Here is a 15591-nt window from a genome sequence, read left to right on the forward strand (position 1 = left end):
CCAGTTTGACCAAGTAACCATTTCATTTCCCTGTGTTGCTTCCTAGATTTATCCATACGCATTCATGATTTTGTTTGTAATTTTACCTATGTTTTCAACATTTAAAATTTTTTTAAAATTCTGTTTTTTATGTTAATTGCTAGTATAAGCTGTGGTCTTTGGGTGGGTAGTGATGGTCAACTTCACTGTAATAATGTACTACTCTGGTGTGGGATGCTCACTGTGGGAGAGAGTGTGTGTGGAAAAGGAGGACAGTGTATTCGGAACCCTGTGCTTTCTGCTTAAACCATATTAAAAATAACACTGTAGCCAGGTGTGGTGGTCTGTGTCTTTAATCCCAGCACTTGGGAGGCAGAAGGAAGCAGGTAGATTTCAGTTAGTTCAAGGCTAGGACAACCAGAGTACATAGTGAGACCCTGTCTCAACAGCAGCAGAATACTGTAATCTCAGCACTTGGGAAGCAGAGGCAGGAAGAGGCTGGCTTCAGCTACATAGTGAATTTGAAGCTAGTATGGTTTGCTTGAGACCCTACCTAAAATAAGTTAATTAACTAAAAAGAAAGTAAAGCAAAATATCAGTGGGATGTAGTAGCACAGGCTGGACAACATTGCAAGACCCTAGTTCTTAAAAAAAAAAAAATCAGATTTTGAAAGTACAAGGCTCTGGGTTCAATCCTTAATTATTTGATTTTTTGAGTGATTATACCTTAGTTTACTGTCCCTCACTGGATGGTTCTGGCTTTCTTCTTGTAGTGCTTACATACAGTTTCTCTTGAGAAGTTTATGTCCAGAAGTAGTAGTATTACAGCAACACTAACTGACTAGAGTTGTAGGTGGACTGGGGAGGAAATTATGGAAAGCATGTGGCCAGCCCTGGCCCTGATCCTCAGTGGCTGTAGTATTGCCACACTGTTGTCAAAGGCAGTGTGACCGACAGGAAGGCAGTTGTGACCTGGTGGTGACAGTGACTTCATTTATTTATTAAGTACTTGTTTAGTGAGATGCCCTTTCCACGTTTCCCCATTCAGGCCTCACTGTAACCCAAGTGCAGCAAGTTGTCAATGGCCACTGAACTTTTAGGTGGCAGAAGCAGGTTTTTAAAAAATGTATATTGTTTTATTTTTTAATTTAATTTATGTCATTGGTATACTGTCTGCATGTGTGTCTGTGTGAGGCTGTTGGATTTTTTGGAACTGGAGTTACAGACAGTTGTGAGCTGCCATGTGGGTGCTGGGAATTGAACTCTGGTCCCCTGGAAGAGCAGCCAGTGCTCTTAACTGCTGAGCCATCTCTTTAACCTCAAGTTTGTTTTTTGTTTTTGTTTTTGTTGTCGTCATTTTTATTTTTGTTTTTTTGAGACAGAGTTTCTTGGCATAGCCCTGGCTGTCCTGGAATTCATTTTGTAGATCTGGCTAGCTTCAAACTCATAGAGATTTACCTGCCAGCAGTAGCATGTTTTAAAATTGATGCCCTCTCTCCCACACATCAAACATTGTCAGCATTTTCATGGAAACTTATTGCAGTACCCTTTCCTATTATAATTTTCTTTCTCTGAGTTGACTCAGATTCAGTCTATATTTCTAGGGGTGAATTCTTTTATTTCTTCAAGAATTAGTGAATTCATTTTTGAGTTTTATTTTGTTCTTTGGGACAGTCTCTCTCTAGGCTGTGGACTGGCACTGAACTCACAGCAATCCTCCTGCCTCAGCCTTCTAGGGATTGCAAGTGTTAGCCATCACATCCGGCTTCATGTATTTAAGAGATATTCGTTGAGCACCTGCCACGTACCAGGCACCACTCTGGCTGCTGACCTTGGGTCCTCTCGATCCTTCACCAGAAGTTGGGCAAGCAAGGTTGGGGGAACCAGCCAGGGCAGCTCCACTTGGGTTAACTTTGATAAGTAATGCTCGAGTCCCTTACATCTGTCTGTTCACCCTCCAGAGGCCACAGATGGACCAGTCTCGCATCTGGGTGGGATCCGAACACCTTGTTGGGATGGACACACAGCAGAGTAGGAAATACCACACCACAAGTAAGGTGAGTGTGTTCTTTGCTCTGGACTGCCTGCCTCCTCACTCCTTTCTCCCCCTCCTCCTCTTCTGCCTTTCCTTGTCCCTTCCCCCACCCTCTTCTCCCCACCCCTTACCCCTTTTCCTTCTGTTTTTTATGTGTCATGGGTGTTTTACCTGTCTGAATGTCTGTGCACTATGTGCAAGCCTGGTGCCTTCAGAGGCCAGAAGAGGGTGTCAGAACCCAGAACTAGAGTTACAGGTGGTTGTTAGCTGCAATGGGGACACTGGGAATTGAACCCAGGTCCCCTGGAAGAGCAGCCAGTGACGTTAGCCCCTGAGCCATCCCACTCTTTTTCATGTCACCTTTACTCTAGAACCTCTAGTCTGTTCTTTCCTAATCATGGGGTCACAGGCACATGGTTATTGAGGTAGGTTTGTCTTGCTTTGTAATTTGGAGGATGTCTGCTAGATACCATTTCACATGTGTTTGCACTCCTAGGTGAGGGCTTTGAGTCTGGCTCCGTGAGAGAGCACCTGCCTAGCATTCGTGAAGCCCTGGGTTGGATCTCCAGCATTGTGCTGAAACAGAACAGAACACTCAAAGCAAGCAATCAAACAAAGTCCCCAAAATCATTCAAAAGAAATCAAGAGATCAGGCAGAAAAAAGGAAATCAAAGTGAAAAGAAATCTAAGCAATAAAAATGTCCTTAGAACAAATAACTAATAAAAGCATTCTATTTGGAGAATTTCTTGTAACTAATTTTGATCTCTTTCTCTTTGGTTAAGTAGCTTCCTACTGCCCGAGACTTCCCGCAGCCTGTTGAGGAGAAGGTTGGCCCCTTCACGAGGATAATAGAAGCCATGGGATTCACTGGCCCTTTGAGATACAGTAAATGGGTAAAGGCTTTTATGTTCCTTTGGTCTGTGTCCTTTTTTCTCTTGCTCATAGATTGATTTTAGAGCTTCTGCTTTGATAAATTCATACATTCCTTTGAGAATTTCTTCAGAATGCATCCCTCTACCCTCTAGTCAGATTTGATGTATAGGTAAGACACTCCTTGGAAGTGTCTGCAGTTGGTGGCAGGGCCACGAGGTGGGAGTTTTCAGGCCTTTGCTTTATTGCAGGATAGCAGCATTTAGACGAGTTTAAAGTGTCTGCAGTTGGTGGCAGGGCCACGAGGTGGGACTTTTCAGGCCTTTGCTTTATTGCAGGATAGCAGCATTTAGACGAGTTTAAAGTGTCTGCAGTTGGTGGCAGGGCCACGAGGTGGGACTTTTCAGGCCTTTGCTTTATTGCAGGATAGCAGCATTTAGACGAGTTTAAAGGACATTCTGATGAGTTGCATTCTTTCTTCCCTTTTTTTTTCTAGACAGGGTTTCTCTGTGTAGTTCTGGCTGTCCTGAAACTGTCTCTGGTAGACCAGGCTGGCCTCAGACTCACAGAGATCCCCCTGCCTCCGCTCCTCCCCCTGCTACATGTTAGAATTATAGGTGTGAGACATTGCTTTCTTAGGTTGGTTCATTTTCCCAACAATTCTCATGACAGCAAATGCACGTTTCTGTCTGCAGGCTTTTGTACACAAATTCTGAATAGTCAACATTGATTGCACACTTTGTTGATAAGGGCTTTCAAATGGAGAGGCTACAAATGCTGAGTGACTGATATTCTTGGAGACCCAGCAGCCTCTTCTGACTCTTCAAGGAAATAGTTATTTTCATGAAGATTTATATATACACGTGTGTACAATTCTTGACAATTGATGAATTGTTAATGTATTTAATTACTAACCAGATCTTTACTCCCTGTTTTAAATTTTAATTAGTTTGTTTTTTCTTTTGAGACATGGTGTCATACACTAGCCCAGGCTGCCCTAGAACTCATAGTAATCCTCTGCCTTAGCTTCCCAAGTGTTGGAATTATAGGTGTAAACTATCATGCCTAGATTGTCTTCCGTATGTTATTTTATTGTTTTGATTTGGTTTTTCAGAGCAGCATTTCTCTGTGTATTCCTGGGTGTCTTGGAACTAGTTCTGTAGACCAGGCTAGCCTCAAACTCAGAGATCTGCCTGCCTTTACCTCCCAAGTGCTGGGATTAAAGGTGTTCACCACCACCCCTGACTCCTTCATAATTTTAAAAATGTTTATTTGTGCGTGTGTGCATGTGTGGCTGAATGCATGCCATGGAGAATGTGTGAAGGTCATAAGACAGTTTGGGAACTCTGTTCTGTCCTTCCACAGTGTGGATCCTGGGCATTGAATTTAGATCATCAAGCTTGGTGGCAAGCGCCTTTATTCTCTGAGCCATCTTGTTTGGCTTTCCCTCTATTTAAAAAGAAGTTGTGATTATGACATTTGTAATATAAAACAGAATATGTGTGTTGTTTAAAAGGAGAAATTGAGTCAGGAGTGGAGACGCATGCCTTTAATCCCAAATGGATCTCCTTGAATTCTAGACCAGTCTGGCCTCAGACTCAGAGAGATCTACCTCCCTCTGCCTCCCCAAGTACTGGGAATAAAGGCGTGTGCTCCCCTGCCTGCCCCTGCAAAGAAAAAAATGGAGAGTGAAATGGAAACAAAGAATAGAGAGAAATGTAACTGTTTTACTCCTGTCTTAGTAATTGGGTTCGCTTGGTTGCCTCCATAAGCTTTATCTGGTCTTACGTTTTTGTTTTGTTTTTTAACGATTCCTGAGGGCAAATTGGCCACCATCTGAAGGATTATGAGACCAGTGGGAGAATTCTCTCTTATAGTTGAGTTAGTCTCTGATTTTTCTTGATTCCCTTTGTTACCCCAATTAAATGTTTGCAGTAAAAAAACTTTCATAATGTGGCAGTTTTTATAGCCTTCATTTTAAAATCTGTCATATCAAACTGTCACAGTATGACATTTTGGTATGATTTTGGTGGGAAAATGTCGTTAGGACTTTCCACTTTGAAAGGCCTATAGATAAGTCCTTTTTAGCACTGTTATCTCAGAAGTCTATGGCCAGATACTTGCATTAGCTTGCATGAGCAAAATGCTTTGTTTGTATTTTCACATGTATTGGTTGGAGAACAAAATGTTTACTTCTCTACCGATGCTTATGACTTGCCTTTTCTCTATATTTTTCTTGAATGTTTTCATGTGTAGATTCCTATAGAATCATATTTGGACTTTATTGCTGTTGGGATCTAGCTTGGGGGTCTTTCTCATGTTAGTCAATAAACAATGTCCCTAGCCTATATTTCAGATTTTAAACGTAGTGTTTTTTTACTTATTTCAGCATCCTGAAGTAACATTTTTCTTTGGTTGTTTGATTGTTTTGTTTTGTTTGAGACAGGGTCTCTCTGTATAACCTTGGCTGGCCTGGAACTAGCTATGTGGACCAGGCTGAACTCAGATTCACAAAGATCTGCCTACCTCTGATTCTCAATTGTGGAAAGTAATTATAGATGTGCACCACCAGGCCCAGCTCTGAAATAACCTCTCCCCCTATTATGTTTACATGGCAGTATCATGTAAGAACTAAAGAATGGTTGGAGAAAACCATGAACCGTGGCATAGGTCTTCAATCCTAACATTTGTGTGACAGAGACAGACAGATCTCTGGGTTTGAGGCCAGCCTGGTCTACATAGACAGTTTTAGGCTAGCTAGGGGGACACAGCAACCTGCCCCCCACCCCAAAAATAGAAAAAGAATAGTTGAAAGAAATAGAGATGCTTATTATAGAAAAGGGAAGGCATCGTGACCTCTTAGTATTGAGGAGCAAGTCAACGAAAAATAAGTGAAGATATGTTACCTGAGGTACTCAGAGTAGCGGCTAATGAAAGCCCTCCAGTAGGACAGGTAGCCTTACAAGGTTGTTCTTCTTTGAATTGGGGCTCAGATTGTTGAACATGAATCAAGAATGTTGTAAAAAGAATTCCAGCACAGAATAGGAGGTTCAAGTGACAACAGCCAAGCCCAAACAAAGCAAAGAAACCTCTGCAGTTCTCACACAGCTGTTAGCAGGGTTAGTTCAGCCCTCTTAGTGCGTCACTCCTCATGCACACATGTCCCAGCAGGTGGGAGAGCAGGCCTAGGTGTTCCTGTAGTATCCAAGTGGCATTGTGAAGTCTTCCAAAGAGAGAGTGTAATAAATGCGAAGTCATCCATGAACCGGAACAGCTTGTATTGACTGAGTGGAGATTCAGTCTGCCCCCTTCCCTCACTCACATTAGCGCGTGGTTCTCAGAGAGCTTCTTTCCAGTAGTTATTTCCAGTCCCCGCATGATAGTCCTCGGGGACTTGCTTCAAGATTTGTCCAGGAAAATGGCTCACCCAAGAATAAAGGTTTGGCTTTGCTACAAGAAAAGTGAAGAACTATAAAATGTCCTTGATGGCCACAGTATGAGCACTGTATAAAGATGCTGGCCAATCTGGTCAAGTAGCCATGATTTGTAATAAATGCTTTTTCATGGTTGTATTTGGAGCCCTGGGCCTTGAAGACAAGTCTGCCTTTCCTAGGGCAGAGTGATTAGTTGTGAGCTAGTTTATACAGAAGATCCTGAAGGAAACCACAAGCATGGTGGGGAGGGTCAGGGGTTAAGTGACTAGGAATTTTAGTTAAAATTTTGTCTGTAGTTAACCTGGGCCATATACTCAATCAGGGCAGGAATTTTGTTTATCCCTCAACCATAGCATTTAGATCTGTAGCAGGAACTCAATTTGGTACTCAGTACTGAGTGAGCCTAAAGTTTTTATCTCAAGGATAGAAGGCCTCCTGGAGTCAAAAGTATCAGGATAAGGGTGTCATTAGGCCGGTGATGGTGTAGATCAATGCGTTCTGAAACCTGTTCTTTCTGTTCCCTGGTTAAACTTGTTCTTTTTTTTTTTTTTTTTCCCGAGGCAGGGTTTGTGTATGTACCCCAGGCTGTCCTGGAATTTGCTCTGTAGACCAGGCTGGCTTTGAACTCACAGAGATTTGCCTGCTTCTGCCTCCCAAGTGCTGGGATTAAAGGCATGTACCATTGTGCTTGGCTGAATCCTAGTTCTTGATGAATTTTGACAGGCAACTCCTCCTCTGCTGTGGATATCGCTCTGTGTAAATAAAGTTCTGATTGGCCAGTGGCCAGGCAGGAAGTATAGGCGGGACAAGAGAGAAGAGAATTCTGGGAAGTAGAAGGCTGGGGAGAGACACCGCCAGCTGCCGCCATGAGAAGCAACATGTAAAGACACTGATAAGCCACAAGCCATGTGGCAAAGTATAGATAAACAGAAATGGGTTAATTTACGATAAAAAAAATAGATAACAAACAGCCTGCCACAGCCATACAGTTTATAAACAATGTAAGTTTCTGTATGCTTTCTTGGTTGGGTCTGAGCAACTGTGGAACTGATGGATAAGAGAGATTTGTCCTGACTGGGCCAGGCAGGAAAACTCTAACTACACTCCTCTCTCATCCCTTCTTCAATTTGCCAGTTTGGGGTTCAACTTTTCATTTCTTCATAAGTCCCTTTGATTGTGATGTATTATATCTTAACTCTTGATGGGCTCTGTTTTTATTTATGTTGGAGAGAGGATATCATGTAGATGAAGCTTGAACTCCTGATCCATCTCAGCCTCCCAAGCGCTGGATGGTCAGGCATGAGCCATCCCTCGTACCTGCTTGTTTAATTTTTCTTTTGTTTTTCTTTTGTTTCAATTATTTATTTTTATTATGTATGTGTGCTTGTGTATCTGTGTACCACTTGTGTGCTTGGTGCCTGTGGAGGCCAGAAGAGAGCTTGGATCCCCTGGAACTGGAGTTACAGGTGGTTGAGAACGGCCATGTGGGTGTTGGGAACTGAACCTGGGTCCTTTGCAAGAGCAGTTAGTGCTCTTAATTGCTGAGCCGTCTCTCCAGCCCCTGCTTTTAGGCTTTGTTATTTTTTTCTTTTTGTTGTTTGTTTGTTTTGCTTTGGTTTTGAGACAGCATCTCACACTATAGTCCAGACTGGCCTGGAACTTGTTTTGTAGACTAGACTGGCCTTGAACTCTTTGAATGCTGGGATGATCAGCATGGGCCACTGTGTTCAATTTGCTCTGTCATTTCAAGAAAGAAAAAGAATCTTATACAAGTCTTTTGTTGCTATACTGGTTTATTTAGTTTTGAAAGTCATTGATGTACCTGTTACTGGCTTGTTCTTCAGACCAACTCAACTCTTTAAGAATTGATTTTTAGGGATTGGGGATTTAGCTCAGTGGTAGAGTGCTTGCCTAGCAAGCGCAAGGCCCTGGGTTCGATCCTCAGCTTCAAAAAAAAAAAAGAATTGATTTTTAATTTTTAGATTTGATCTTACTTAAGATCAATCTTTTTTTTTTTTGTTTTTGTTTTTTGTTTTTTGTTTTTTCGAGACAGGGTTTCTCTGTGTAGCTTTGCGCCTTTCCTGGAACTCACTCTGTAGACCAGGCTGGCCTCGAACTCACAAAGATCTGCCTGCCTCTGCCTCCCGAGTGCTGGGATTACAGGCATGCGCCACCACCACCCGGGTTTAAGATCAATCTTAAGATGTAGTGTACATACATAAAATATAATATGTTAATACAGAGCTTAGGTAAAAAGAGAACTCATTAAGATCCAAGGGAATTAAAATTTTCTTTTAAAAGATTGATTTATTTTTATGTGTATGAACGTTTTGCTTGTGTATATGTATGTAAATGTACCACATGAGTGCCTGTTGCCTATGGAGGCCAGAAGAGGATGTCAGATCTCCTGGGGTGGAGTTATAGAAGATTGTGAACCTCGATGTGGGTGCTGGTCTTTTACAAGAGCAGTGAGTGCTCTTAACCACTGAATCATGTCTCCAGCCCCTGAAGACATTTCTTTCTTTTTCTTTTTTTTTCTTTTTGGTTTTTTTTGAGACAGGGTTTCTCTGTGTAGTTTTGGTGCCTGTCCTGGATCTCATTCTGTAGACCAGGTTGGCCTCACAGAGATCCGCCTGGCTCTGCCTCCCAAGTGCTGGGATTAAAGGTGAGTGCCACTGTTGCCTGGTGACATTTCTCAATACTGTATACTGAGTACTTCATATTTAAAACTTTGAAGCACACTGAAAAGTATTTCATATTTATTAGAGAATTTTGTTTATGCACACAGGTTCTATGAGTCTGTAGAAAAGACATGCCTCTCTTCCTCCCTCCCAAAAATTGTAAACTAATTGGTAGAGCCTCTGAGCAAAGATTAAAGGATTTCAGGGGTTTAAAATTTTTAAAATTTTATTTATTTATTTTTTAAGGTAGAGATGGTGAACTGAACTACAGAGCCATTTCCCAGTAAATATGGGCTGCTTGAGGTCTTATCTCTAAAACAAAACAAAATAAATTGCCCGCAGATAGGTTTGTACCCCTCCTTCCAGCTGAAGAAACATGAGTTCTGCAGTCCCTAATGACACTAGAGCATCCTCTTGGTCATGTCTTGAGTTTGGTTTTATTCTCTTTGTCTAGAAGATTAAGATCGCAGCCCTGCGCATGTACACGAGCTGTGTGGAGAAAACTGACTTTGAGGAGTTCTTTCTGAGTAAGTGACTCTCATTGTTCTGAAAGGAAACAATGCTCTGTTTATTTTTGTGGCTGTGGGTTTTAAGTTACTTTTAAACGTTTGTGTATGTTGTACGTGTTTGTCTATGCATGTATAGCTCAGCGGTCCACCTTGGCATTATCCTCCGAAACACTGTCTACCTCCTTTGAGACAGGGTCCTTCATAGGCCTGGAGCTCACTAGTGAGCTCCTGTGATCCTCCTGTCCCCACCTTCCCATCACTGGGATTGCAAGCACAAGCAGCCATGCCTGATCTTCTTTAATGTGGGCTCTAGGGATCAGGCTGAGGTCGTCACGCTGGCATGGCGGGCACTTCACAGACTGAGTCACTCCCAGCCCTTGACATCCCCTAGAACCTGCTGTGCAGCCAAGGGTGACCTTAAACTCCGATCCTGCTGTCTGCCTCCCAAGTGCCGGGTTTACAGGCTTGTGCCACCGTGCCCTCTCTTAGCATTTTGACATGGATTTTTTTGTCAATCATTTCTCTTTTTGTTTCTAGTTTTTGATTGTTCTAGTGAATCTTGAAATAAATTTCATGATTTGTAGTGAGACTTTCCTTTGGGACACCAGCTCACGTATTAATTATGAAAGCTTGGCCATTAGCTTAGGCTTGTCCCACTAGCTCTTATAACTTAAATTAACCCATTTTTTTAAATTAATTTATGTTCTACCACATGACTTTTACCTCTTTCCCATTCTGTATGTCAATATCTTGCCTCTGTTATCTCCTCTTCCTCTCTCTGCCTGGAAGTCCCGCCTGTCTCTCCTGCCTAGCTATTGGTTGTTCAGCTTTTTAGTACACTAATCACAGCAACACATCTTCACAGTGTACAAATATTCTGCAACAATGATTCTTTTTTTGGGGGGGGGAGGGCTATTGATCTCAAAGGCTTATATAATTTTATTACTTACGTCCCATTGATAAATTGCTTTCCAGAAGGATTTTTACTGTACATTATAATTATTAACATAGCTAACTAAAATAAGTATTTGTCAGGCCGTTGGAAGATGTAGGCAGCTCCTGTGTCCGTAGACTTTAGAGGGAAACCTGCTCTCTGTGCACTTACAGCAGCAGAGTTGCCCTAAGGAGCCTAACAAGTTTGTATAACTGCTGCTTTACTCTGGCAGCAAATATCCGAACACAACTGAGTTCACAAGGAATGCTAGGTGCGGTTTTGATCGCTTAGTAACTACTTTGGTTGTTTAAACCCCAAATATAAGTTGTTCGGCTACTTCACTATTTCAGCATATTAATATTAGGGACTTTAAATACTATACTGAATTATAATTCTAATTTATTTTTTTACTTTCTGTTTTCTTGTTCATTGGGAAAGACAATTTCCCTGCCCCTTTGTAAACAAGTCATTTTTTTTTTTAATTATTAAAAAACATTTTTCCAGGCGGTGGTGGCACACGCCTTTAATCCCAGTACTTGAGAGGCAGAGGCAGGTGGATCTCTGTGAGTTTGAGGCCAGTCTGGTCTCCAAAGCGTTCTAGGAAAGGATCAAAGCTACACAAAGAAACCCTGTCTTGAAACCCCGCCCTCCCCCACAAAAACAAACAAAAAAAAACCCATTTATCCCTGTAGTGTGTGTGTGTGTGTGTGTGTGTGTGTGTGTGTGTGTGTGTATGCATGCACATGTGTATAAGTATATATACCATGGGGCCCATATAGAGGTCAGAGGACAACTTATAAAAGTTGGTTCTCTCTGCTGTGTGGGTTCTGGTGATCATATTCAGACTGTCAGGCTTGGCGACAAACATCTTTACCTCCTGAACCATCTTGCCAGTGACCCTCCTGTCTCTGCCAGTCCTAAACTGCTTCTTATTATATAAGAAATTAGTCAAAATGAGAACATACACTTTCTTCAAATTATAAAGAAAATATTGAGTTGTCCCCCTAAATCCATGTGCATCCCCCCCCCACTTTTTAATTTTATTAATTTACTTGATTTTTTATGTATAATTTTAATTAAAAGTAACATTAAAAAACAACTCACCCCCTCCCCCCCAAAAGCAAACAAACAAATGAACTGACAACCGTATCTGGAGCTGGAAAGATGTTCCAGAAGACTGAAGTTTGATTCCCAGCACTCCTATGATAGCTCACAATCATTTGTAACTCCAATTCCAGAGGGTCTGATGCCCTCTTCTGGCCTCTGTGTGCACAGACATACATGCAGGCAAAACACCCATACATATAAAATCAGAATAAATAATCTGAAAAATAAACAAAGCCAACATATCCACCCTATGCTTTTGTCTGTTTGCTTGCAGTTCTGGGAATCTTGCACATGAGAGCATCGCTAAGGTCTCTTCCAGCATACTGTTATATCTTTTTCTTAGAAACATTATCTTCAAGGCTAATGAGATAGCTCAGGGAGTGAGATCCCTTGCTGTGCAATTATAAGGGCCTGAGTCTGGGATCAGCACCCATGGGAAAAGCTGTGCATGGCCCATGTCAGCAGTGGAGAAAACCTGTGTGAGTGAGTCCTCAGTGAATGTGCGTTGTTGACATGGGCACGGCCATGTTAAGGACCTCTTTGCCTCAGACTGATGGGAAGATGACAAAGCCTCTTGGGATGAGGCGCAGAGGAGTGGCAAAGCTTTCTTCAGAGGTCCAAGTGTAAGTGTTGACATTGTGTAGAAAATGTCCACTGTATCTTTCTTCCCCAGAAATTCACAGCTTGATGACTGCTCTGATGCAGAGACTTCTCCTACCATGATGAGCCAATCTTGCCTTAAACTGGCCTCCTTGTTCAGCTGTATGCTGTCACCCTGTCTCTGTTCAAATCTGTCATAAGCAAGCGGAACTTCTGGGTGTTGTGGTTTATCTAAGACCCCAGACCAACCGAACCCAGTATTTTTGTCTGTGTCCATGTGTCTGTCTGTTAGTCTTTTTTCCATTATTTCACTACCCCCATTCAGGTCAAGCCATGTAAGGACACGCAGCCAGATATGCCTGTAACCTCAGCATTGTGGAGGGGAGATGACAAGTAGGAGATCCTAGGAGCTTGCTGGTCAGCCAAAATGGCAGCTCCCCCTGTCTCAAAGGAACAAGGTAGAGAGCCGTAGGGAAAGACACTTGACAGTCTCCTCTGGACTCTGTATGCACATGTATGGGTGCACGCAAGTGCATATACCATACACAGAAGTACAACACACGGCTGGGCTGTGGTGGCGCATGCCTGTAATTCCAGCACTTAGGAGGCAGAGGCAGGTGGATCTCTGTGAGTTCAAGGCCAGCCGGATCTACAGAGTGAGATCCAGGACAGTGCACCAAAACTACACAGAGAAACCCTGTCTCGAAAAACCAAACCAAAAAAAAAAAGTACAACACACATGCAAAAGAAAAGTTTATCATCAGATATTTAATCCTTGATTCCTATTTATTATAATTATTTTAGATGAATGCTTACTTGTCTTCAGTCTTCATTATTGAAGGTTCCTCCTTTTTATAGATTTAGTTTACATGTATGAGTGTCTGGTATGTATGTGTGTATGTGCACCACATGCAGTCAGTGCCCTCAGAGGCCAGAAGAGGGCATTGGAAACTCTGGAACTGCACTTCCAAGACAGACAGTTGTGAGCTGCTGCCACGAGGTGCTGGGAACCAAACCCACATCTTCTGCAAGAGCAGAGATGCTTCTAACCCCCAAGCCATATCTCCAGCCCCTGCTGAAGGTTCTTGTTTTTTTTTTTTTTTCTTCAAGACAAGTTTCCTCTGTGTAACAGCCTGGTTGTCCTGGAACTCGCTTTATAGACTAGGCTGGCTTGAACTCACAGAGATCTGCCTGCCTCTGCCTCCCAAGTGCTGGGATTAAAGGCGTGTACCACCATCGCCTGGCAGGTTTTATTAATGTTATAGTATCAAATATAATATAGTATCAAATATTAAAGGCTGTTATTACGTAGATAGTTAATATTCATATTTCAGTCATAGCTTACAGATTACCAACTTGAGAAATGTTTCAGAAAGTTATAATTACATATTAATAGCTCACATTTATTTGCTTTCATGCTTGTCCCCTTTATGAGTTTCACAATCTTGTGGGATAGTAAGTACTTGTACTATTGTTTATTTTTGTTTTGTGTTTAGAAACAGTTGAGGCTTAAAGAGGCTCAGTGACTTGCCTAAGATTGCCTAGCCAAGCCTTGCACCTGTGTTGTCTGGCTTAAACCTCAGGGATTTTCCCACTGTAGCATGCTGCCTGTGAATGAGTGTAACCACACACTAGACATTGTAATGCAGCTTAATAATTTGGGTTCTGCTTTATTTTGATGATTGTTCCCTTTGTGAGATATTGTGTTAGTATTGGAAACTGGTGTTTATACACACAACGGTGTCTATCTTGGTGAGTTTTGCCCGGGCTTTGTCCTTCAGGATAAGTGGCAGTGAGTTTCCTGGTGATTACACTGTCCCTTCAAATTTTCTAAGACTTTATTAGACATTGGCCTATTAAAACCTATGGCATAGCCTGGGCACGGTGGCACTTGGGAGGCAGAGAAAGCAGATCTCTGAGTTCAGGCCAGCCTGTTCTACATAGTGAGCATCAGGCCAACCAAGACTGCAAAGAGAGGTCCTCTTTCAAAACAGAACCCACCACAAACCTATAGTCATGGTGGCACATGCCTGTAATTCCAGTACTTATAAGACAGTGGCGTAAGGATTGCCATAAACTTAAGGTATACCTGTTCTACACACTTAAGTTTCAGGCTAGTGAGGACTACATAGTGAAACCCTGTCACAAATACACCAACCTATGGCTTGTTTATTTGTTTATTTATTGGCGAGGTTTACATTTTTAAATCAAACCAAAGGAATTCCAAAGTGTGCCTAGTGAACAAAGAGCAGATTTGGAAAGTACCATCTGGAAGCAAAAGGTTTTTTTGTTTTGTTTTGTTTTTTTATCTGTAAAATGATGAGACTGACTTTCTTGTGGTTTGGATCCTAAGGAGTTCAGGGGGGATTGGAATAAAATGAGGAAATGTATACATTGCTTCCTATGATTATACCTTTAAAGTGGCCATGCCCATTCAAATCTTCGCTATAGGGCTTGATTGTAAGGGTCCTGAGGACTGAGAGCCTTGGGTAGCTGGCAAGTGTTATTCTTCCCCAGCAAAAGGAGGCTGATGGCATTTTTTGAAGACCGTATGTGAGTGAGTTGTTGGGACACAATATATCAGCAATCAGCTTCTTGGACAGCCCTCCCTAAGCTGCCAGAGTTACAGACTGAGTCACGTCAGAGCCAAAGTGTTTAAGGGCGGCCATCTAGACACTCGATGCATCTGAGTGGTCAGCTACTTTGGCAGCTGCTGTCTCTGGCAGGCGCTGGCGATGCCCCTCTTGTCACAGTGGACATGCCTGCTGTGTAGTGTGTAAGCCACTTAGCCTGTGCTTAATTCTGCATTCTTGTCTGTGACTCTTTTTTTCCTCTACGAAACTGATTACCTTGGAGAGGAGGGGCTCTTTAATGAAGAAATTCTGAGTCAGTAGTTGAGGATTCATTCTATTTGGTGACACAGTTTTAACTGGTGAAGCTTTTCAAAGATAATTTGAACCCTATTATTTAATTAAATTCAGTGGAAACAACAATAGTGAATATTGAGTTATTATTTTAAATGGCAATCGTTTTGTTAAGCTTTTTTTGGAGAGGATCTCACTATATACCCTTAGTTGGCTTAGAACTCACTATGTAGAGTAGGATGGTTTCTAACTCACAGAGATCCACCTTTCTCTGCCTCCCAGGTGCAGATGCTGGGGCTAAAGGCTTGTGCCACCACACCTGGCATTACTAAGCGTCTTACAGGTCTTTGATCTATACCATCACAGAAACCCTAAGGTAGGCCCTTGTTCTGCCCACTGACTTACAGACAGCAGGAAACTGGGCCTCCGAGAAGCCCAGAAACTTCACCTAGATCCGCTTAAATTTAATTAAGTATTCTGACCTCATACTAACATATGATAACATCACTCTTTGGTGACAGTAATGGAATTATTTAATTTTACTGAACATGGTGTCAAGAAAGAGCCTAGCCTCAGG

At 42.1% G+C, this 15591-nt stretch overlaps 1 protein-coding gene across 2 annotated transcripts in view; it reads left to right on the top strand.

Moving 5' to 3' along the window:
* Nucleotides 1-15591, top strand: part of LOC118582838 (ubiquinol-cytochrome-c reductase complex assembly factor 1) — a 94135-nt gene that overhangs the window by 14781 nt on the left and 63763 nt on the right. The window contains exons 3-5 of one of the 2 annotated variants that reach the window (XM_036185960.1): nucleotides 1941-2036; nucleotides 2801-2908; nucleotides 9455-9527. In XM_036185960.1, the coding sequence (XP_036041853.1) occupies nucleotides 1941-2036; nucleotides 2801-2908; nucleotides 9455-9527 (277 nt within the window). Of the gene's footprint in view, nucleotides 1-1940; nucleotides 2037-2797; nucleotides 2909-9454; nucleotides 9528-15591 lie in introns of those variants that run through there. The other variant, XM_036185961.1, reaches the window with a different exon arrangement.

This window comes from Onychomys torridus, chromosome 4 (genome assembly GCF_903995425.1).
Source record: "Onychomys torridus chromosome 4, mOncTor1.1, whole genome shotgun sequence".
Taxonomy (NCBI): Eukaryota; Metazoa; Chordata; class Mammalia; order Rodentia; family Cricetidae; genus Onychomys; species Onychomys torridus.